Source organism: Lytechinus pictus, chromosome 13, assembly GCF_037042905.1.
Source record: "Lytechinus pictus isolate F3 Inbred chromosome 13, Lp3.0, whole genome shotgun sequence".
Classification (NCBI taxonomy): Eukaryota; Metazoa; Echinodermata; class Echinoidea; order Temnopleuroida; family Toxopneustidae; genus Lytechinus; species Lytechinus pictus.
In genome coordinates, this window is record NC_087257.1 from 19,252,554 (window position 1) to 19,277,755 (window position 25,202).

Below are 25,202 nucleotides of genomic sequence, written 5' to 3' on the forward strand. Positions count from 1 at the left end.
ATATACATTGTTTTTAATCAGGTAAATATACAATAAATGATAATACTACTAATAATAATAATTATCAAGAAAATACTATGGTGATTATAATAATAAACGATAAACTAATAATTTATAATTTCAATGAATAACAATAAATTCATAAACAGAACATAAACAGATCACAAATGAAATAATGGCAATAATCAATAATCTTCTGAAATTTTAATGATATTTGTCGTTGAAAATTTCATGGTTATTTGGATTTAGATTTATGTAGATTTATTTTATTTTCATTTCATTTTTTCATACAAATAACAATAATGTCCATACAAGCACAGACAAGCCAATGATATAAATGAACATACAATATGAATAATGTATAAATCTAAACATGCAACAATTTTACTCAAAACAATTGATTTTGATAATAAAACTATTTGAATTGATCTACATAATTATTAAACCCATATTATTCAAATTTAAGAAAGAAATGAAAAAAAAAAAATAGACCAGCAAAAAAGTAGAGCATGTTGAAAACACAAGCCCCTTGAATTTTATATGTAAAAAATATTCATACAAAAGAATAAACAACAAAACAGTATTTGTAAACAAAAACACCTCCTCTCCTTTAGACATACCTGATATCTAGATTTCACTTTAATCTAACTTAATAACATCTTAAACATCTTAGCTCTACATTTACCCCCCCCCCCCCCCACCTCCACACCCCTCAAATAAAGTTGTCATAGGGGTAGCACAATTTTGTGACAAACTGCCTTCAACAAACTATTTTCAACTGCAAAATTTTTATGGCATCAAATCAATAAAAGTAACCATCCAAGGTATTGCCTTTATAGCCTTGAGTTAATGATACCAAGCCCACACCCCCCCCCCCTCCGAAGCCAAAACACACTCATTTGTTAACTTTGCTCTTAATTCTGATGAAATCCCCATATTAACAATTTTATTTTAATGTCTTTTGAATTCTTTGCATTTACTCATATATCTTGACAACCCCCCCCCCCAAAAAAAAAAAAAAAAACCTGCACATCTATTAGGAAATAACATATCTTTTTAGAAACTGGTTTCCAACATTCAATAAAATACAAATATTTTGATCATTCTTCCAGTAACCTAAAAACAATTGACAGATAAACTTCAAACTTGACTCAATTATGCATATGACGACGATAATGCGCTCATTTGACTTTTCAATCATGAATTGAAGTTTAAATGTCATTAAAGGCAAACTAATCTGGCGCGTAAATAACTCTAAGTTGATGTATTTACAATAGCGCCACCTAATAACGTATTTATAACAGCCCAGCGGGTGCACATGCAACTCGCCTGAACCATCAAAAGATCTCTTCTTTCGCATTCGAACGTAGTCTGAAAAAATACCTTGTATATATTTCATGAGACACATTGACAAAAATGTTTATATCAGATAGAATACAATGGTAGAAATACATAATTCACGTTTTAAAATATATATTCAGATCGTACTTGTTATTATTCAATCGTTATATACATGCCTCAAAATTTGCAAAAATATCGTTGTAAAAATTGTAATAATTTTTCTTGGTCTACTATTAAGACTAAGTGTTTGCGTTCAGCAGAATGTTGCATGCTGGGAAAAGCACTAGGGACTAGGATTGGAGTTTATGACTGAGATGAAGCTATTTTGAATTGTTACACACGAGAGCCAGATTAGTCTGCCTACTTGTCTTGTGATAACTTAAGAACCATAAAATGATTAACTTTGAACTTGGTTCATGCATACATTATGAAAAGTTAAATGATCTAAATAGATTTTTAGTTATGTGGTTAATATTCAAGGTCACAGAGATAATAAAATCCATATAATAGGCCATTTACTGCTAAGATACCCCACTATATATAGAATACACCCCCCCCCATTATTTTTTTTTTTGTGCAGCTCATTAAATTCTGAAATTTGTTAAATATTCACCCTTTTCTACAAAATTGATTAGCCCAAGCCCATTAGAGAGAAGATCTGAGATGCTGTGACCATGCATACATGTGGCCTGCTCCTAGTAGTTCTTTATACCACATCACAGCTGCAACATCACAACCTATCTTTTATTCACTTCTAAGCATTTCCATGCTCTCTGAAATTTATAGTTGTTGAAATCAAAATGAAAGCCATTGCTAAACTCACATTTACATTGGTCTTTGCCTAGATACATGTCTTAAGCAACTGGCATAGAGTAGTGCATGTCCAATAAATGGTTGCCTTAAAGGTGGTATACAGGCCATGAATAATAACTATTAAATAAAGAGTATAATACAAATAACAAAATGCTCTAAACCTAATCAAAATTAGATAAAAAATAAGAAAGTTATTGAATTTTAAAACTTTGCATTTTTCGACAGAACATTTCTTTTTTGGCTTATCATGAATATGCAATGAAAGGTGTGATGATGTAACACTCATATTTTTCCTTTTCTTATGTTATTACATAAAATCATGATTACCATACTTAATTTTTTTATATATGATACATACCCCACTATGCCAATTATATCTCAGTTATGAAGATCTAAAATTAACATTGGTCATCAGTCTCAAAGGTATTGTCTTAGAAGAGAAAAAGTGAATAATATCCATTTCATATAATAAATAACCAAAGAACAAGAAGAACTAATATCATCAATTTGCTCATTACATATTTATGCAGACAAGTTGTGAACTGTTTTTCCGAAATAATGTACAACATTACATAATCATAACTTTGTTATTTTTTATCGAAATGAAATTTTTATTGTCTTCTTTGTCTAATTTTATTCTTTATTTTGAAATCACCTTAAACTTGGCCTAGATGCCCGCTTTAACAACTGTCCTTCAAAAATATTCTTAGCTGTTGATTATGTAACAGTACTGAAAGAGTGCATCAATCAACGCTGTTCTCTTAAGACAAGATGATAACACCGCTTGAATTCAATACTAAAAATTAATTTTGTTAAATTCAAAGATCTAGAATTCATGAATGATCCTTCGTCTCACAACAAAAATAGTAAGAATAATAAAGCTATCCTTCACATATTCCATGTTTACATTCCGTAAAAAAATTAATTTTAATATAGAATATATTGTTACAATTGTCTGATGGTACAAATCAGACAAATTTTATGTCATTTTAAAAACAAATTCCAATAACAGTTAATGATAAAATTATCTTTGATATTTTGAATACTTGTTATTTGATTTCTCTAAAATTGATTACACGATAATATGTATTAGTCTAATTTGCAAATATTATTTCTCAATAATAGTTATATATATGAGTATCAGATTGTTATGCTTTTGAGTGGTGATGATATATATGAGAATAACACAGTGAAAAGTTTAATTGAATTTATGATACAAAAATGTTAATCGGACTTACAAGAAAGAAATTTCATCTAAATATTTCAGAAATGTGATAAGTTCCTTTTCAGTTTCAGGTTTCCTTCTATCTCTCTCTCTCTCTCTCTCTCTGCCAATCTTTCTTCCTCCCTTTACTTATCTCTGTCTATTTTTCACATCTCTCTTCTCTCTCGTTTCTCCATCTCTCTCTCTCCCTCTCTCTCTTTCTCTATTTTTTTCTTTTTATTTTCTACATTAGGCCTATGATGGGGTGATCATACTTCGCGCACATTTCAAAATTGAATTTGAAGGTGATATTCAATGTGAAAAATCACATATTTTACACAGTATAAACTAAAATAATAACTACCATGTAAACAGGAAGATTCCCAACTTAAAATCGCTCAAAGTAAAAATTAAGTAGGTCAAAAGATTTCGCCGGTATCGCGATTTCAAAATTCGATGCCGATCAACGACTGTGCGCTGTGCTGCAAAAGAGTCATAAAAAAGTGTGATATTACTTCACGCACGACAGTTTTGCAAAGATTCAGAAAGAGATTAAGCACAAAAAGGTGAGATATTTACATCAGATAAAGGTTAAAATGCTGTAGATTTGGTTGGTATCACATTTTACTTACTATTTTGAAAAGATTCGTTTGCAAAACGGAGATTTCCTGATGCTTGTCTAGAAGTTCCGATTTACTCGGAACGGACGCAAGGAATTGAGAAAATTTGCCGATGTTTGGCCAATATTTAAATAAATTCCAATCTTATCAACTAGAAATTTTCACTACAGGAGAATTTTTGGCCGCTTTTTCTGGTAGTGATATCAGATTTTCAAGATATTTTTTACTTTGTGAGATATACGACCGTCCACGAAATATGGTCACGCGCGAAGTAAGATCACACGACCATATAGAGAAAAAGAAAGGCTGAGGCATACTCCTACTAGATCTAGGCCTATTAATGATAATTTAGACCTTACGGTCTATCTTGAAGTGTGTTTATTTTTGTTTTTCTTTGTGCGCCATGAGTGTCTTTTTGACAGAAATGTATACTATATAAATGCATAATTTTTATTATTATTATTATTAATTTTCAGATTACCAAAATAAAAATATTAATTGGCATTGATTAGCCAATTACTACCCAAGATCTACAAGATAAAAAAGAAATGAAACTACTTTCAGAATACACTCTATTTTTTTTCAACTTCAAAAGTTCAATAAAGATCAATGAGCAACAATCAGTAGATGTATGATGGGGTGATCATACTTCGCGCACATTTCGAAATTGAATTTGAAGGTGATATTCAACGTGAAAAATCACATATTTTACACAGTATAGACTAAAATAATAACTACCATGTAAACAGCAAGATCCCCAAATTAAAATCGCTCGAAGTAAAAATTAAGTAGGTCAAAGGATTTCGCCGGTATCGCGATTTCAAAATTCTATGCCGATCGACGACTGTGCGCTGTGCTGCAAAAGAGTCATAAAAAAGTGTGATATTACTTCACGCACGACAGTTTTGCAAAGATTCAGAAAGAAATTAAGCACAAAAAGGTGAGATATTAACATCAGATAAAGGATAAAATGCTATAGATTTGGTTGGTATCACATTTTACTTACTATTTCGAGAAAATTCGTTTGCAAAAAGGAGATTTCCTGATGCTTGTCTAGAAGTTCGGATTTACTCGGAACGGACGCAAGCAATTGAGAAAATTTGCCGATGTTTGGCCAATATTTAAATAAATTCCAATCTTCTCAACTAGAAATTTTCACCACAGGAGAATTTTTGGCCGCTTTTTCTGGTAGTGATATCAGATTTTCAAGATATTAAGTACTTTCTGAGATATACGACCGTCCACGAAATATGGTCACGCGCGAAGTATGGTCACACGGCCATATAGTGATTCTGTATATTGAAACATTCAATAACCGAACAGAATACCAGAAGCTTGAACATTAGAATGGCATAGGGTAACATGCCCAGTATTCGGTCAGTTTCTGTTTCAATGGCTGTTGCAAAAACAGGAATAATTTACAAGCAACCAAACTTTGATGATTCACAGACCTAAACACAACACTTGTCTTGATAAATGTTTAGCCCATTGATTACTTTTGAAAATGGTCAAATTGACCTCTCAAGTGGTCAGAGTCATCACAGTTTCTTCATTTCTTGGTTTTCTTAGCATTTGAGCTAAGAAGTATGGCCATGGTTTGGGCACTTGCATATGTGCATTGTGTCTGCTGGTAGAATGAATTTACTATGTGTGCGAAGAGTACTTCCTAGATATTCACTTAACAACAGCTAAAATGCAAAGGTGCCTTCAGCAAGGAAATACATGGCGTCACAAATAAACCCTTGCCATGAGTTGACACTCGCCCAGTATCTGGTCACCTCAGTATTTTGTGTGCATTATGTATGCATCGAGTGTGTGAATGTGAATGGCACAGATTTTTTGCTCCTTGTCGGGGGACATTCTTTTCAGTGCAAAATTTCTTTAAAAGCAGCGTTTTTCTTTTACTTTTTTTAGTTTAAATATGTAGTATTTACCTTTTTACATATGAATTATGAAATAATTAAAGGATATAAACAAATTTATTGGAAAAAAATACTGAAGAATGTCATATGACCGGATTCTGGGCGGGGTGACCGAATACTAGGCTGAAAAGTCCCCTTCATTCTTTCTGGAGTATTTTTTTCAGCAGCAATTTATATTTTTCATAACTCTGAAATCTGTTAGAGGAACGTTTTTTCTTTCTTTTAATTGGTGGATTAACAAATTGATTGGATATTTTGTCTAGAAACAACTGATTTGCCCTTAAGTGACCGGATACTGGGCGTTTTACCCTACAAGAACATGCTTGCAAGTTGAAGTACAGAGACCACGTAAAATGTGGATTGCTTTGAACGATGATGACATATAAAAACATTTCAGTTTATTTTCATGATTGTTTGCTGCAATATATCGACAAAGATATTGATTGTGAAATTTTAAAGTGTCCGGTAACTGCATTCACCAATATACCCTAAAATCCCACATCTAGATCTACAGTAGATAAGGCTAGGCCTAGTTATAGTGAAATATACAGTTACCACACAGCATGGTAATAGGCCCAGAAACTATCATGCAGAACATGAGCTAACACCATGCTAACACTTATAACAGTTAGGCCTAGACCTTACTAAAAAAAAAATCACTTACTTTATCATCCATGTTATTAACAAAAACCTCAAACACCGAGTCATGGTAATTTTGACAAATTACCATTCCCTGAACAAACATCCGGTCTCCCTGATGCTTCTGCACAAATCTCTCTAGTAGATAGAAATTGCGACGCTTAAAATCTTTGTTTGACGCCATTTTGTTTTATGACCACACATGCACAATTTAATTATTAATGCGCATGCCAATATTATACCTCTCTAAAGGGGAATCCAACCATGGTGATAAAAGGATATATAAGAGAGAAGAAAAATAAGAAAAGCAGAATGGTGAAAGTTTGAAAGAATTTGGACCAGGAATGAGAAACTTACACTCTAAGAAATATTGAGTAAAATTTTACTCAAAATGAAGTCGTATGGGCACATGGTCAGAATTGAGTAAAGGTTTTTAATCAACTAGATGGGTAATATTTTACCCATTATTGAGGTTCGTTTTACTCAGTGAATAGTAAAGTGTGTTTTACTCAAATTTCAGGTAATTTTCTTTTTACTAAAATAAGGCCAGAAAACTCCTTCCACAATGCTCCTTGTGGTTTAATTTATGTTTTACATCAAATTTGACCATGTGTCCTTTTTCATATGTGTCATGTGTAAACGTCATTTTAGTCATAAATTAGCAATTCATTATGTAAATCAATTTTTATTTGGTAATGTCATCATGGACCCCAATGTTCCTTTTTACAGGACATATCTTTAAACTCTGCTGAAAATGAACTCCAAGGCCAAGACGGAATGATGTTATGTTATGAAATTATGCATATAAATAGAGCCTCAAAACCAGTATGCATGAAACTCACAGAAAAGTGGAATATGCCAGTATATAATTGTCCAAATTAAAAAAAAAACATATCTGAAAAAGACTCCATAACGTTACAAAGCAGGCGGTACCTTAATGCCGGTGTGTATTTTACAAAAAGATCTTTTAATTTTTTCATCTTATAACAAGAAAGCAAATATTAAAATGCAAAACACAGAACATTAAAAAATCTAAGGAAATTCAGCCTAAAAAAAAGAAGGGAGAAAAAAAGAAGCCCAACATTTATTATTGTAGAAACAAGAAGTAAAAGGTAGTTGCATAATTAGGAAAATAAGACACTTTTGTATTTAGCAATTAGAGATAATGATCAGATGATTATAGTCTACCCTCTAAAATTTGACCTCAAAAGAACTTCAATAATCTGCAGAGCAAACAAGAAAAAATGGCTCTTGTTCTTTAACACTTAATACGCTTAGGACAGAAAAAATACAATTTTTTTAATCTTCCATTTTTCAAAAATTTCATATTCAAGCTGATTCTAACAAATTTTCACAGCATGAAAGAGTGTGCAATTTTGTGTCAAAATTGAAGAAGGCTGAAGCATCTGTTCCATGTAATTTCTCATTGTTTTTACAAGAAGAAAAACACTCAAAATGTAGCTGATAGAAACCGTGGTCACTATTATTTTGGCATTTTCACTAATGCACTCACACCCAATATCCACTCAGAATTAGTAGAATGGCTTCATACCAGTGCCAGTTTATGGGTTTCGCAAAAACCATGATGTTTGCCCCATTTGTGTGAAGTAGTCCTGGCCACATTTTTGTTTGTATTTTGTTGTATTGGCATATATATAATTAACAAATACAGAAAATGGCATGTACATAAGCCATAAATTTGGTTCACAATAAAAATCTCAATATATGCTGTTAACGTTTTGGCTGCATATAACTACAACAATGAAACATGCCCAGGACAATATGCAACACAAGAGTTGCCCTCATATAAAAACCAATGCTAATTCAAAATGTTACAAATTCGAAGAGTTGTTGATTATTTGAGAGAACAATGGAGAGCGCATTGCAAAGCATCTTTCTGTATGATTGGTTTTTCCAAAGAACATGAATATGATGTTATTAAAATCCTAAGATAACAACAGGAATTGTAAATCTAAAAACTGTGCTGCATTACAAAGTGACTAAAAAAAACTAAACACTTAGAAAATTTTCATTATAAAGAAAACCAATTTATGAACCCCAAATTATACATATTTTGGAAGAGTAACTTTTCCCGCATCTTCGTCACCATTTAATGTGGAATGTGTTTACGCTTGGTTGAACATGGTGCATTGTTTGCGAACATGTATAATTCGACTTGTGCCAAAAAATAAAAACAACAAAAAAGCAACTCCATCCTTATCAAAGTGGCATAACATTTTAACGAAAAGGTTTTTAGCAAAGTAACTTAGCAAGAGTGCTGTTACACCTATCGACTAAATTCTGTGTAAAGATTAGATTGATCTATCAAGTATTCTATGAGTGAGCACACATCAAAGAGAAAATGGTCACTTATAGACATAAAAAGGACTATTGATACTCTTGAAAAGTGATCATTGTTTTCTTTGACGTGTGCTCACTCGTGAATGGCTCCACGGATCTATCTCATTTTTTACACAGAATGTAGTTGTTAGGTGTAAGAACACTTCTTTTAAGTTATTTTGCTCAATACTGTTCCGTTAAAAAGTTACACCAGTTTGATATGTGTGGGGTTGTTTTTTGGGGGGTTATTTTTACTACACCCCTACTTTGACACTTTTTACATCTTTTGATCAATGTGCTATGTTCATCCAAGCGTAAACACATACCACACAAAAATGGTACCGAAGATGTGGGAGGAGTTACTCTTTCAAAATATTATAATAGTTTGGGGTTCATAAATCCGTTTTCTTTTTAATGACAATTTTCTAAGTGATCATTTCAATATCAAAAGGCCTGTTGATAGAACAACACATTCCAAGGCTTCATTTCTGGTTGAAATGGTAATATGCCCTGAAGGCTCTCACTGAACCAGATTCTTGAGCTCCTGGTTTGACATCAAAAGCAATGGTGTCCATTACGACCCACATTGCCCGCGCCTGGCATGGATACTGTAGATCAAAGACCTGAAAGATCTTGTAGCACAAATCTACAGCTGCAATGAGACTCTTCTGCTCAAGAACGTGGTTCTCCAATACAACAAAAGTCTGAGCTGGATTGCCGTAGTGTCCTCCTAGGGCCAGGATGAACGGTTGCTTTCTCCCATGCGTAGATTTATATGCCTCTACATTGGTCCCCTCCTGACATGAAAGAAAAGAAAAAAAAATGCCACCATGAAATGTGCATAAAAATTGCTTGTAACACACTCTCATATGCTGAAGTACAGTTGAAATGTAATGTTAGGTGCATCAGAAATTATCCAGGGGGTATTATTACTTATTTGACTGACCATTAAATCTAATCTTTAAATATACAGTGACATTGTTATCGACCAACTTAGTTATTCCTGGGTATGGAAAGAAACAATAGTGATATTGTGTCTTGGAAAGTTGCAAAAATAAGTAGAAATATCTCCAGCTAAGGTGCCACATATATCCACAGCCCATTGTGAAATATTTGCCATAGAATGTATCATCCCACAAAATTTGAGAGAAGGGCTATTTCATGTAATGCTTCTCACTTTCACCTTCTTACCCTCTAACCACTTCCCCTTCCCAATCTACCAAAAAAAAACAGTTCTTTTTTGGAATGGCCATGAATCTTCTCATTGCTATAATTACCTTTTGAAAGTCAATGAAATTATCCAAGGCTTCTTGGATGGAAGCTCTTCCTCCCTTTGTTGACTTCTTTCCAGGGAACAAATGCGAGAGAAGGCAAAATGCCAGGTTCATCCTCTCATCTGTATCAATAATATTAAAGAAAATTTCTTTAGACTGATGATACATGTTTATCATATTTTCATGCACTATTTGACTCGGCCTTCATTGTATCCATCGACTTAAACAAAAATATTTGTGACGACTTTTAATGCTGAAATCTATAAATGAAAAAAAAAGATGGAATCACAACTGCACAGTCAAAATTAACCCCTCCCCCTTCCAATGTATATATGGGTTTGTTATTTGTTCCTTCTTCAAACATAATGTCACTAAGATTTAATCTGAAAACTTTTTTATTTTGGTACAAACTACTCAATCATAGATTTTCTTCATAACACAATAAGAACTACAGAAAAACTTTGGGTGATGGTGAAGCGAGCAGTACAATTATTTGCCAATTTGCTTACTATATCTGTAAACAATATCATACCTTGACTGAAGTCTGTGTCTTTTCTATGCTGAACGTTAAATCTGGCCTTCCACCCTGGGCTTACTCGGTTTGCATATTCTAGGATGCACGCAGACACCACCGGCCACTTTGTATAGAGGTGCTTTCCTCTCCCCGAAAACAGCATTTCGTAGTCTTGCTCAATCTATGAATCAGAAAGATAAAATCAATAGCATGCATATCTCATTGTCTTTTTTTTATGGGTGTATTTTTTTTCTTCTTTTGGCCATGTATTGGCTGCATCAATTTGACATGAAAATCATAAGAATAGTACAAGTAACACAAGTCGTGCACAGTCTGCAATGTGATCCAGCAAATACTGGGTGGGTGAATGCATATTTACAAGACTAGGACTTCAAATTAAATAGATATTGAATAAACTGTATCAAAATTTATCCCAGTCAAATTTGCTTAAATGTAACATTTTGAATCATGGAATTCCTCTGGGAATGAAATCAACAAAAAAAAAGATAAAAAAGAAAATATAGATAACATGTCTGGACAATTAATAAAGTGGGTGAAATTTAAAAAAAAGACCCTAACCTACTTTTCTAACCACTTCACTGGACGATTCTTGAGGAGTTCTTCATACAATGTCATTTTCAGAATGTGTGCAGGTATTTTTTTTGTTTTTGTTGAATGCTCCATGTAGATATAACAGAAAAAGCAGTTATTTTTATGTGTACATGCGTATATCACATACATAGATCTATAACCGACTGTATTAATATCCTTCATCTTGATTTCGTTAGATAAGGGACCTGCTTATTAAACATTTACTTACCATTCCAGGGGAAAGGAGATGTGGAAACTCATCCAGCACTTCAGCCACAAAAGGCTTTTGTCTGGAACTTCCCGGCAGTGTTGAATGTACAAAGTCCTTTCTGTATGCTGATGTCAGCTGCATTTTGGCCACAACATCTTTTTGGGGGGTGTTATGACTTTTCAACCATTCAGTGATGACTTTCATGTCTGCAAGATCTGATCAATAATAATGGAACTCTTAAGATATCAATCATTATCAAATCAAGCCCAAGTTAAAATGGATGAACCTCCTGTTCATCCTAGTATTTTTCTAACTTTAAGCTGTATGTTTTATCAGGCAGCATTAAAATTTAATTTGGCTGCTAATTAGTATCAAAGTAAACAAGGTTTTACCAGGTAGTATTTGACTTATTTTTTAATACAGTTAAACCTGATTAGTCGACCTTTCATACGTCAAATATTCGCCCAAGTCAAAGCAATCTTTAAGACCAGATTATGCAAACATGTTTTAATGTATACTCTTCTAGGTTAAATTTCTCCCAAGCAAAACAGATTTCTATGGTCCCAAAATATTCAACATAGCCAAATTACCTGTAATTGAAAAGGGTGTCACATTACCAGCATTTACTCCCTTCAAAAAGAGCTGATTTTGCTATAACATGCATTTGCCAGACCCCAACCAAAGAAATTAGTACTTCAATGGGACAAAAAGGAAATACAAAATTACATTCAACTCGAAAAATGCAAAGAAAGTCGGATCCCTTTCTCTAAGTTTTGCTATAAACATGCCCATGGCGGCCAAACTATGAAAATTAACACAATCTACATATAATTATGTTTATTTACTAGCTTGAACCCCGGGAACAAATTTCTTGCTACTGGGCAAGTATTTTTTAAGCCTGCTTGACTATCCAAAAGGAGAACCGGAATCAACTGGACCAGTTACACCAGTAAAAATTCAACTGGTAACTCTGGAAATTGGAACAAAATAATACTGTTCCAGTTGAACTGGACCAGTAAAAATTCTACAGGTTGCATTAGACTGTTATATGCTTTGGAAATTATTGGTAACATCTGTAAGTGCATACCATAATTCATCTGAGGAGATGCTAGATCCTCACTGGAAGATGTTGAAGCTATATCCTCAGGACTGCCAACCCCGACTTGCTTCTTGTCTTTCTCCGCTGTTATTCTTCTTAAATACTTGAGTCTATTCTCTATCCTACCACCTGCAGGACATTTGGAGCTTTTGAAGTACCATTCCTCCTTTAAAAAAAAATCCTCTGCATTAGCATGAATAATGCAACAATTCAAAGAGTAAACTATATAGCCATAACTTCAAATAAATTACTATCTTCAAAGTTCATGAGAAAATATAAAATATTAATCAGGCCATTATCACATTAATAAAGAGCTAGATGAAAGTAACTCACAGACAGAAAATTTGAAACTGAAACTTCCATCATGAAGCACAGGGGAAAATTTAATAATGTGCTTCCTATCACAATATTCTAATGAGTAACAGGAAATTTTTCTTTGGACTAAAAGGACTTTACTGATATGTGCCACAGATGAGTTTTAATTGAAATACTGACACAAAGTCAGTCTCCACAAACTGTCTACTCACATCTCCATTTCCAGCTGGATCTTTCAAGAAGGGGAATTCTGCGACGATTGAGGAGGCCATTGCCCGTTTCATGTCAGGGCCAGGTCTGTTTAGTAAGAGAAATTAACATTACAGTTTAATGTTTATTTATTTATTCAGGATTTAGTTTGGTTTAAATACAGTAAAGAGCAAATTAGGTAGTTTGAATGAAAATCATACATTTGAAAGATTATACATTGCATGTGTTTTAAGGAGATTTCGGTATTTCCACAGGACGTTAAATTTCTAGTCAACTAGTTAATTGAATTTCTTTAAACCAAGTGAAGCTTGTGATTTTCTGAATTCTTAAAGAAAACATAATTTTGCTACTATTGACGTATAAATAAGTCACTCATGACAACTGATTATTCCATGAAGCGATATATGTTTATTAGCAGACAAGAAGATGTAAATCTCTGAGTATTGCACTAAACAATGTGTTTTTATTCTCTCTGTTTTCATATACAGATTGAATGATTTGGAAGGGAGTTCCAGAATAAACTTTCATCCTCCATAGACCATACAATATGCGGTGTTAGCCTTGTTATTTGTTGTCTCACTTTACTCAAGGTTACTAGTAGCAGGTATATTTTAAGCTTGGCAAATATCCTTCAGAGCCCTGTTATACCATACTTTGAAAAATGAGATGCCTGATGAGGGAAAGGAGGATTTTCAAATCAACTGGACATGAGAAAGGGACCTAGTCAGGAAGGTCAAAGTCTAGCTGTAAAGTGAATGTGATTTCTTGCAAAAGAAAGAAGAAGAATGCACAATGCAGACAGAAACAAGGCAATAGCATATGAGCCATTGCAAATACATGTAACATTCATTACCTTAGGCCATGCAAGTTTACAAGGTGCTCTGTACACAAATTACAGACGACACGAGTGTTGTGTGGTGCGCAGACTTTCATTCGAGTTACTTCCGCCAACGTTTTTCTTCCTTCCATGGTTTTCTTTAGAATTTCACCCACATCCTATAAAAAAATCAGAATTGCACGAGTTAAGAAAATGTTGTGTTTGTGTTTTTTAATTTTTTTATCATAATAGTACAGGTGGTATTAAATCTTTTCTGGCACATTTCAACATCTTCCAAAAGCATTTGCTAAAAAGGGATTCTTACAGATACAGTGCATGTATTTTTGATCGATTTTGCATGCATAGTAATAAATGGGATAATCACAGCTCAAAATAACATGCAAAAAATGTGCTACCCAGCAGATAGAGTGTTCTTTGTTTTCAACAGACCTTGGTGATAAAAATAGCAACTGGGAGTCAATTTAATTACATCTCTGTATTCTAAAGGGACTTACAATTTCAATGTTTTTATTATTGTTCTGAACTTAACATCATAGACAGCGTGGCTCTTAAATACTTTGCTCAGGGACACACAGAGTGGTTTTGACTTTTATTTCCACATAAAAAAGAATAGATCTGATTGAAAGCTTTCGTTAACGCCATGTGGTAAGCCTTAGGGAAAAGGCCGTTGATATACATGTATCTTTCTTCAAGGGACCCACTTATAGGGCAATTAGAGGAATAAAAGAAAGGAAGTGAATGCAATGGAATTTGAATTTAAAAACACAAACACAAGACTTGTTTTTCAGGTTTCAATTTGATACGTTTTTAGCTTTTTGTTTTGGTGTTGAAAACACTGAAAAATGAAATGAAATGGAAAGAGGAAAAATAGAAAAAGATCAAGATCAGAAAATGTGTGACCAGTTCACAAATTCGAAGAGTTTAGTTCTGAAAAGAACTGTTGGTATTCCTTGTTGAGTTTATTTCTGTAAAGAACGGTTGGTTTCTTGAAAGGGTTAACTATAATATTTGTAACTATAGTATTATTTCAATAAAAGGAGATATCGACTCGACATGTTTCGAACAGTATGCTCTATTCGTCGTCAGGAGTATAACTCAAAGAATCATTCAGTGCAATTTATGCAGTGGTAACCGCACAAATGGGTCCGGTGCTAGCGGAATTGTGATTGTTTAACGAAAGCTTTCAATTGTGAATACTCACTCACCATGAAAACCTAGAGAACATTTAGAATAGCCATGATATAAATACACGTAAATAATATAATATGGCCTAATTATTTAGACTGAATGAATTACAATTTTTTTTTGAAATGTGAACTTACGTATCTTACTGCTTTCTGGCGCTTGAGTGGTGGCGTGTCACTGCTGCTGTTCAAATCATTGACTACTGATGAGCATGAATCTTCATCTACTGCAATAGTTGAAGCCTGAGAAAGGTCTAAAGCAACTGATTCCACATCTGATATCATGAAATCATCAGACAGCTCGGGTGACTCCCAGCCCATCTGCATGCCTGTCAGTATAGATTCTGCAGAATCGTTTGCTTTATCCTGAAAGGATGAAAATACACAGTCTGTCAAAAGGTTTCTGCAATTCAACATTTAAATTATTATCTCGATTTTTCACATCATTTTACTTGAAATCAAAATTATTGAAATGTACTTGTAATGTATGTCTATTCTCCTTTGAAAAGATGCTTCTGATTGTACTAGTTCAAATAGCTATAAAATTAAACATTATGGAATGTGTAAGACAACTGAATTACGGTACCATGTCAAAAGTGAAAATTAGTGTTCACTGTCGATGTCAAATTTCTTAATTTGTTTTAGGATAGATAGAGTGTAATTGATCTTGTCATATTGAAGTGGTTCTGCATGAGTGCCAACATTGTATCCTAAAGATAATTAAACACTTTTGAACTAATAGTGTTTACATTTAAGGTGTTTTATACCTTCCATTATTTGAGATTCAATACTGATGGTGTATTGTTTGAAATGGAAATGAACTGACATTCCTATTATATGAATGTATAATGATGCATAGAAGTGCTACAGTAAACAGAGATATGGATGATCAAAGTTATATTACAAAAATGTCTTTGAGGGGTTTACTTTGCTCCTTCTAAATATTCAGTTCTATGTAAAGGCTATTATTAAGAAAAAAAATTGTACATACACATTTATTCGTTGAAAGAAAGTACATAAGTTTGAACTGGTATTGAGGAATTGAAACTACAGTGTATTGTACCTGTACATCATTTTTGGCTCTGAGTTAACTTTGATGCACTTATGACAGCATGTATCGGGTAGGAATGTACCACCGATGATCTGCAATACCATGACTCTTCACTGCATGAACAGGTCTGTGTTCAAACAGGTTTTCAGGATCAACCAACTGCAATGTAGCCAACTCATCTTCTGATGCAACATAGGCTTGAAAGTGATCATGAAAGTAATATGTCTTCCATGGTTGGATCATCAAATATAGTCTATCCTGCTTTCTCATAAGACAATCAATTCTTGAGAAAGATGGTAGTTCACCACACCAGTCAGTTAGCAACATTATATTAGGTCTGTATGTGTATCCATAAAATGTTACTTTATCACACAATTCTAGTACAGCATCAGGTTCACAGCTCAACAGCTGACATACTTCTGCCTCACTATCACGGGTCGTGTGGTCCAGTGGTTAGAGCATTGGACTCATAATCGCAAGGTTGTGAGTTCGAATCCCAACTCTGCCATTGTCTCCACTTTGATAAAAAGGCCCAAGAGTGATATCTGTCGTCTATAACGTCAGCCACTATGACTGATAAACTTAGACGTAAAATGTTTCATAGGTAATTGGTTACAAACCAGCTTGGCGTTTACCAGCAAAAATGCTGTCCTGCCGAGTTCCTACGGGAGTTACCACAAACAGAAACAAACAGAAACAGAAGATCACACACTTTAACAAATTCTGAACTGTGGATGCATACACATTCGCTGTTGATGTTTTCTTTCTTGAGCATTCTGAATGCTTGATCTTCCTGGTGTTTACGTGCAATTGTTTTGGCAATGTTCTTGTAGTTATTGCAAGTTTTTGCCCACCTTTTCAAAGGCTTGTGCTTTCCTTCTTGCCTCATACAAGCATACTGTGACAAAGGACCTAGCTCTCTCATTGCTCGGGGATAGTGGAGAAGATTGTGATGCTTGGGGAGGAGATGGTTATCAGGAAATAGTTGCAAATACAACTGATGATGCTCACTAATCCTTGACTGCAAGTAGTAGGTAACAGCAATGCTAATGTTTGGTGCTATGACCAGCTGGAAGATTTCCAGAAGAATTGTGAACAACCTCCAGTATTCACACCCTTCTTCAACTTTATCTCCCACAATCAGAGGTATGAATTCAACAAGACAGCTCATCTGTGATGCCTTTTGACCACTTGCTCCTAATGGGTTGTTAAGGTGACTTTGAAGAATGAGGCTGGGCTTGTTTGCGTGTTCTGTTACGCCGTAGCTGAATGACCGAATACGACTGTTTAGTTCATCAAGGCTAAATCTGCCCTGTTGTATGAGCTCAGACAGGACAAGTTTCATCTCAAATGGAAGTAACCCTTCTAGGAAATCGTGCATCAGGTCAGGAGCATAGTTTTGTGATACGTGGTAATAGCTCAGTGAATTGAGAGCACATGATCTCCGGAGTCCTGTTTGGGATACATCTTTTAAACTGATATCATAATCAACGTTTTCTTTAGTACGAAGTAACCTTTCATCAACAACTACCTGTTTTCTGCATATTGCCTTAAGTGCCTTGCAGAACCTGCAATAGTAGTTTGCACTAAAACTTCCAGCAAAGCCAAGTATGGTATTGAGAGCCAAGTTATCACCGACTGCCTGGAGAAGTCTCAGACGAATGGTGCCGTTGAATCCATCTGGACTATCTATATGTAGACCTTCCGTAAAGAGAAGTTCAAGATCATCAGAAATACGCTGCAGAACAGCATTAACACCATATTTGGACACAAGAGAAGATTTTGCTAAAGCGACCAAAAGTACATTTTCAAGCTTAGCTTGATATTTCTTGGGCAAAGAAGCAACAGTTAAATAGACTCCAAGAAGTTTGTGTTTCCCTTTCTTTGAACCGAGGGGATTTACTGTCTCGAAGTCATCATTATAGAGTAACAATTCAATATTTAAACAGTTTTGTTTCCCTTCAAAAGTCCTATAATATGATCCATCTCTATAAGTCTGAAGAACTTCTTTCTCACCAGCACTGTCTTTTTCTTGACTGATGACCGACATATAGCCTGGTTGTTCCAAGAACACTTTAAGACTGTCTCCTATTGGCACATACTGAAAAGTTTCATCAACTTGTTTTTGCTCAGTCCTTCCAGTACGCACATTCAAACATTCTCTGTATGCTTTGCCCAAAACAATTTCTTCTGGCTCAATAAGAACTTTACATTCGTGGGCATATTGGTTTTGCTTGTGGACAGTAGATAAACTGAAATAATCAAATGGATCTTTCACCATGTGGAGGACTGACTGTAGACTGTCAATTTTATCATCTGACGGTTTGATATCATGAGCTATGTCCTCAATGACGGGGGCTGACACTTGTAGAACTGCTTCATTTACATTCCTGAGCAGCTCCTGTGTGTCACAAATGATGCTTTGCACAGTAGATGATGGCAGGGAAGAGCTTTTAAGTTTTGCTACATATTCAGAAACAGAATGTTTGATATTTGCTGATATTTCCTCGTTGGGTTTTTCATTTGGCAGCACTTCTGACTGATCTGATACACTTTCATCATCAGAAACAGCATTTCCATCACTGACATTTTGTGCAATGGAATCATGATATTGTAAGTGCCGCTTGTAGCTATAACCATGATAAAATGTTTTAAAACATTCTTGCACATGACACACAAGTTTTGTTCTGGTCTTCGTATTGATGTTATGGATCTTTAAATGGTTCCATAGATCCCCACTTTTTTCAAATGATTTCACACATTTGCAACACGAAAACATTTTCTTTCCAGGAATATCTTATGGCTGCTTACTAACCTTTCTCTTCCAGTCATCAAAACGGTTAATGAATTTAAGTCTTGGACCCAACTGCGGGATCACGTCCTTCACGAGATTTGCATCAAGCAGCTTGAATGCTGATGAGTCAATGCCACAATCTAAATGGAAAGAAAAAGATATGGTAAATTCCACTTTTTGTAAAGAAATATCAATTATCAATACAACGATGATTAACTAGGTGTGATTCAATCCATACAGAATACATGACAATCGCATTTTTACTTCAGTCATTTCTATCTATATCTAAGTTAGATGTAGACCCCTCGGCTCTATACATTGTAGGATCTAGCTTTGTTCTTATAATGATTTGAGTCAAATAAAAAACAAAAACAAAAAACACCTGTAGGAAAAAAAAAATAAAGAGGATTTATCTTTGTTATAATTTTGTTTGGTATAAACAATTTTCCCTATCTCATATCATTTCGGGCAAACTCAGAATTCGGAAGTCTTTCGATTTCGGCAGTCTTTTAACGTTAGTCAGTAGCCTAGAATCTAGATCAGATGGAGTAAATATATAAATGCTATACAATGTTGATTCAAGATCAAAGAAAAATCTGTACTGCTGTAGACCTAGTTTTAACTTAGACACAGCATACACAGACCAAAATCAGGTACCAGCTAGGAGGCAGGACCGCACGCGACCACGGCCGGCTCAGCCCGGGGCTGCGCCACCCAGTACAATGGCTGTGCGTTCGAGCTCATGTTGAAGAATTAGAAAGAAATATATACTCTGGTCTACTGGTAATGCATACTTACTTCTAAAATTGACGATTTGGTCGGTCAGCTCCCATTTCATCAACAACGAAGCAACTTTGTCGTCCGCCATTTCACCGCTGTGTACTCAGGTTGGGTACTAATAGATCTATATGGCCTTTAGTATTATGCACACATGGTTTTTTTCATATGCGGCCGCGTGCATGCTGCGCAGGGCTTTTCGTGGAGGCAGTGTAAATCTGGGAGTGCAATTTACACAGAAAAAGTAAAATTTAATGCCACTGGAGCAAACTTTACTCATCAAGAATGAGCAAAACTAAAAATAGACAAAAATTGGAGCAAACTTTACTCAACAAGAATGATCAAAACTTAAAAAGGAAAAAAAAGAGTAAATAGTCAGAGTTTGCTCAATATAGGAGACTTGTACGTTGTAAAAAGTACATTATTGCTCAATATTGAGCACTCTTGTGTTTACCTCGGCGATATTTTACCCCATGGATTTAGAGTGTATGGCTGTTTTAAGAATGATATCGCTAAGACTATGTAAATTTCAAATTGGCAACTCAGGAAGTAAACTATGACAAGTGGTAGGGACAACTTTCCCATTGGCTGTGTACTTAATTATCAGGAATTTGTGGTTTTCTCATAAGTACCTATTCCCCTGGGGCAGTAATCAAAATATAGCATAATTGGCATATTGTGTTATGTCCTCATAAAAAGAAAAAATTAATTTGAAGTAAAACTTTCGAGAAAAAATGAATTTTAGCCATTTTGTGTAATGGAGCATATGGAAGAGTAGTCCCGACCTTACATCACAGTGACATCATTAAAGCGGCCAATTTGAAGTTTCCATGGGTATAATGATTACAACTTTTTACAACTTTTGAAAATTCATAACTTCCTTATATTTTGTCCGATTTTGTTCAAATTTTCAGTTATCTGCTTGTCTGATTTTACATTTTCCTCTAAAAACAACTTTACTTTTGCATTGGATTCCCCTTTAATTTCACATAAGTCATTGATGTCATTTATAAATTTAAATATTATTTGAACGTTTGAAAATAATATGAATTCTAGAATTGTACAATATTATTTTCCAACATCGAAATTATGTATAACTTGAAAATCTCTCCTTTTTTTAAAAATAAAAATATGACATCATCATACATTTCCAAATTTACGTATTTCATTCTATACATGCAAACTGACTTCTTTCTCAAAACTAAATTCTCAATTCTTATCTTTCTCAAGTAGGCCTAGTATCTCCATTCACAATTGGTGTTTTTTAAAGAGGTGATTAAAATCATGATTTAAATGAAAAAAATCTATTTAATTGTCTTTAATCAATTTTAATCGCTGAAAAAAAATCATGATTTAAATAAAAATTTAAAACACCATTGACCCTGTCTCCATTGTTAGGCCTTTATAGCTTCGTTTTCACTCAGCTTTAATTATAGGTGGTAGCTGACATACAGGGGCAGATCTGGGGGGGGGGGGGCAGATCCAAGGTTTGTGAAAAGGGGTGGGAGACGGGGGACGTAGACCTCATCAAAGAGTAATTGGCCGCCTTTGGCGGCCCTGAAAAATGCGAGGGCGGAACGCACGAAGTTCAGGTGGGAGTTGCGAATAAATACCCACAACAATTTCAACAGAAACGATTCCACTTGCATTCAAATAAGAATTTTGATTAATCCAACATATCTTATTAAATTAATGAAATGGAACCAATTGAATATTGTATTGATATAAAAGTGAATTTAATAGAATTTCTACTTAATTTTGATAGTAAATTTCTATAGTTGAAATGTTACATCATTCCTTCAATTTTCGTTACTGGTTTTCATTGTATCATTTGACAAACAAATTTCCTTTCATTTCTGTTTTTCACGATTTCATTTCATTATTTCATTTAACACATCATTATTTTATCATGATTATCATTATCACTATCATATCACCATCATATTAATCATTATAACCAAGCAATTTATTTCACTGTAGTGACATCATTACTCCTTCCAATGTTGCTTTAAGATGATCATGGTCATAAGAATTCATGCTCCTTTTTAATGAAATATGTTATGAAAGTGATCATGATGATCTTGTTGATGACGCTGATGGTGATAATGACGATTGTTATGTTGCTAATCTCTGGTACATATTTAATGATCTTTTCTAATTCTTTTTTATCTGTTATCTATGCTAAATCTTCATCTTAAGGATCATGATGAAGATCATGATCAATTCTATTGCTAATTTTGTCTACACTGCTTCATTTGATCACTTCATTTCTCGCACATTTCATCTGTTCATCAACATCACCATAGTCGTGATGCAAATCTCTGATTGTATTGACGATGTTCATAGTGTTAATTTTTCAGTACTGCAGTGCATTAGGTAATTTTTATTGCTACATGTATTTTATTACATCATTTCTTCAATTCGTATTACTTTTGCATTGCATCTTCTCATTTAACTGATAGATTTCCTTTCATTTCTGTCATTAAACACTTCATTATTATTATCCTGTGTTATTATCAGTATCATATCTTTATCACAATAATCATCATGATTGAGCAATTAATAATAATCATTATGATCAAGCAATTCATTTTAGTAGTGACATCATTACTCCTTCCAATGTTCCTTCAAGATGATCATGATCAGAATCATAAGAATTTCGATTTCATATGTATTCTTGGTCAACAAATGACTGACAGACCACCTAATTCGTCCTTACGACGAATTAAATTTCTAGTTTTATATTTATCTTGCTATACATGCAGAAACATGTATCTAAAAGAGTCTTCTCGTTTTACACCATCAAAAGTGAGAAGCAATTTGAAGAAAGTTCGACAAGCACCATACGTTTTAAAATACTTTCAATACTCCAATCGAAACATGTCCTTTAATAGATGAAACTCCAAGCGTAGAACTAGATAGTTTTACAGGGATTGAAATTTTTTTTTTCACTTGCTGTTGTCAAACATGTATTTCAATAGGTTTTTTAATGACAATCATTATTTCTTCATCATGTACTTTTGTGTTATTGCCTTGAATAAAAAAAATGGTGCTCTGTTGCAATGATTATGGATTATTTTGCTTGATAAATGATGTAATTGTGTGGGAAGGGGGGGGGGGTGCTTGATGAATAGTGTTCAATCATATATTCTTTTGACAGTTATTTAATCTGAAATTGAGAAGAAAGAAAAACATGTTTATTTGATAAAGGCTGATTCTAACAATAGATTTGGCAATGGATATTTCTAAACATGTCATCGCATCATGTGTCTCAATAAATGTAACCCTTATCCTGCACAAACAACTTTAAAATATATATTCCAGTCTCATTGTGCATCATAATGTATATTGAAATGGATATGACAACAATGTCAAAGAATGACACATTTTCGGTATCAATGTACATGTATCCATTTAGAATGCAATAAGATATTGAAAAAAACAAATTCCTGAGATAAATTTATTTTCATTTTTTGGTGCCCTTTATCAAACGAGAAAAAAAATGTTTCTGTGCTTATCCTTTGTAGCCTTATGGATGATTACGAGATGGTTGTTTGAATAATATGGAATTTTTAATTTACTGTATTTCATGCAATTTTGAGATGTGAGCTATAAAACTCAATATTTGATTTGATTATTTTTGTTATACCTTGTATTTATTACTGTAGTAATAATAAAATGATACATTAATTGGATTTACATTGTAAGATGCATTTTTGTTACTGGATAGAGTGGATAAAGGGGGGGGGGGGTGGCGCACTTGTGTGAGTGTGTGTTTGTGGAATTGTGTATACTGGGATGGGTCTGTTTGGGTTGTGAGTGTTTGCGGTTGAGTGTTTAATTCATTTTGTAAGTTGGTGTGTGTGTGAGAGAGAGAGAAGGTGGGAGGAGGAGACAGGGTTGGAAGATGGGATTTTGTAGTTTTACATGATTAAACAATATGCCCAGAACCCCCCTCCCCCCCACAAAAAAAAAGTTTTACCTTATTGTCAATCACTCTTGTTTTATTTGAATATATTTGTGACTTGTGATGTGCCCTTTTCAGTTACTTTTAACTGTCTAGATCACTCTTGACCCCCCCCCCCCCCCCCCCGGTTGGAGTGGATTCTCGTTTTGAAATGATAATATCTACTTTTACATTTAAAATGTTAATAACATGACAGGAAGTAATATGAAGAGGTATTTAAACCTATGAATTATTCATCATACAGATTGTTTGATATGAGGTGGCGCCAGACAATTCTAATTCAGAGGCAACATAACCCATAAGGAGAGTTTGATTTTTGAAAAAAAATCTGTTTAGCCAAAGGATAATATCATCATTTACTATTTCCTCATTATTTTCTTCTTTTTCCTCTGCCCTTTTCATTACTTGTAAAATACCCCCCCCCCCTTCAGTGACGCCGCCCTTCTGTTTAACATAGAAGAGCAGAAATAAATATTCGAATCATGCTGGCATAAACACTTGGGGAAAAAATAATCAGGTACTGAAGGGTACCGAATTACAATGGTTTCGACTGCCCTCTACGGTAAGAATATTATATAACATTCTCCACTCCTGAACGGGGGGGGGGGGGGGGGGGGTTGAGCTTGGGTTCCTTTTGCCCTTTGTTTGTCCAAATCTTGTTCAAGTTCTTTTCAGCAGGAAAATGATTTACTCGAAAAAGTAAAAGGTCCTATAGATGGAATTGCTTAAGGAAAAAAAAAGTTAAATATAATACCAAAACGGAGGGAGGGGGGGGGGGTGCATCAGTTTTTGTCCAGTGAAAAGTCGAGCTGAGTTTGAAGAAAGGTGCATACGCCTCCTCTCTCACGTCCAAAAAGACAAATATTGACTTAATGTAATATTTGTCATGTTTGTAATTTATGAAATAATTATAATGATAGTTGAAATGTCTGCGGAACATTTTCCACATGAGATCCAATATATAGTAATCCCGTCTCAGCATACACTATATATTTTGGCATCGTGCAATCACTCAGGAACTCCAGAAGGTTGATTAATATAAGCCCTATAATGAATAGGTTTATGCAATATAAATTGCATATATTCTTTGTAAGTAATGGACCCACAATATTTCTCATTTTCGGTCAACGTTTCTCTTTATTTCACATCGGTCTCATTGACCCATGAAATGGATCCTTCAGATGGACCACTTCAAAAGAGATGAGAAAACTTCATTTCCTTGACCATTTATCGATGAGTTGGCGCCAAAATTGGTTTCGACATGTCGTCTGCTGACCTATGACTCTGTCTACAGGAAGCAAGTCCTTTTTTATCATTCCACTGCACTGGAGAGTAGCATCGCTGTTTGATCACTTCATTTAATTTTGGTTTACGTTCATCGAAGAAAGAAAGATGGTGTGGGCCTGCCCCCATCAAAATTAACATAAAAAAACGATTGACCCCAACGAGGGGGGGGGGGGGGGCACAAAAGCAAGCAAGACATGAAGTATAACTGAAA

The 25,202-nt window shown here is 34.3% G+C and overlaps 2 protein-coding genes across 2 annotated transcripts; both read right to left on the reverse strand.

Moving 5' to 3' along the window:
* Positions 1-7,493: 7,493 nt before the first annotated feature.
* On the reverse strand, positions 7,494-19,828 carry LOC129277699 (uncharacterized). The gene is made up of 10 exons (XM_054913847.2): positions 19,759-19,828; positions 18,982-19,100; positions 15,254-15,481; positions 13,947-14,089; positions 13,096-13,180; positions 12,557-12,734; positions 11,488-11,684; positions 10,686-10,848; positions 10,157-10,275; positions 7,494-9,676 (listed from the first exon to the last, which is right to left on the reverse strand). The coding sequence occupies exons 1-10, from the start codon at positions 19,826-19,828 to the stop codon at positions 9,362-9,364; spliced, it is 1,617 nt and encodes a 538-aa protein (XP_054769822.2). The 3' UTR covers positions 7,494-9,361.
* Positions 15,562-19,004, reverse strand: LOC135156455 (uncharacterized). The gene has a single exon (XM_064108984.1). It carries the CDS (start codon positions 18,943-18,945, stop codon positions 16,798-16,800), a length of 2,148 nt encoding a protein of 715 aa, XP_063965054.1. The 5' UTR covers positions 18,946-19,004; the 3' UTR covers positions 15,562-16,797.
* Positions 19,829-25,202: the final 5,374 nt, after the last annotated feature.

What these genes read in the sequence shown, in the direction of transcription:
- LOC135156455 (XM_064108984.1), bottom strand. Translation starts at nt 18,945, where the DNA reads ATGTTTTCGTGTTGCAAATGTGTGAAATCATTTGAAAAAAGTGGGGAT.
- LOC129277699 (XM_054913847.2), bottom strand. Translation starts at nt 19,828, where the DNA reads ATGGCGGACGACAAAGTTGCTTCGTTGTTGATGAAATGGGAGCTGACC. An exon ending in GTAAACTTGCATGGCCTAAG is followed by an intron (nt 13,181 to 13,946) that starts GTAATGAATGTT and finishes CTTACTAAACAG; the next exon opens with ACCTGGCCCTGACATGAAAC. An exon ending in AGACACAGACTTCAGTCAAG is followed by an intron (nt 10,276 to 10,685) that starts GTATGATATTGT and finishes TTATTGATACAG; the next exon opens with ATGAGAGGATGAACCTGGCA.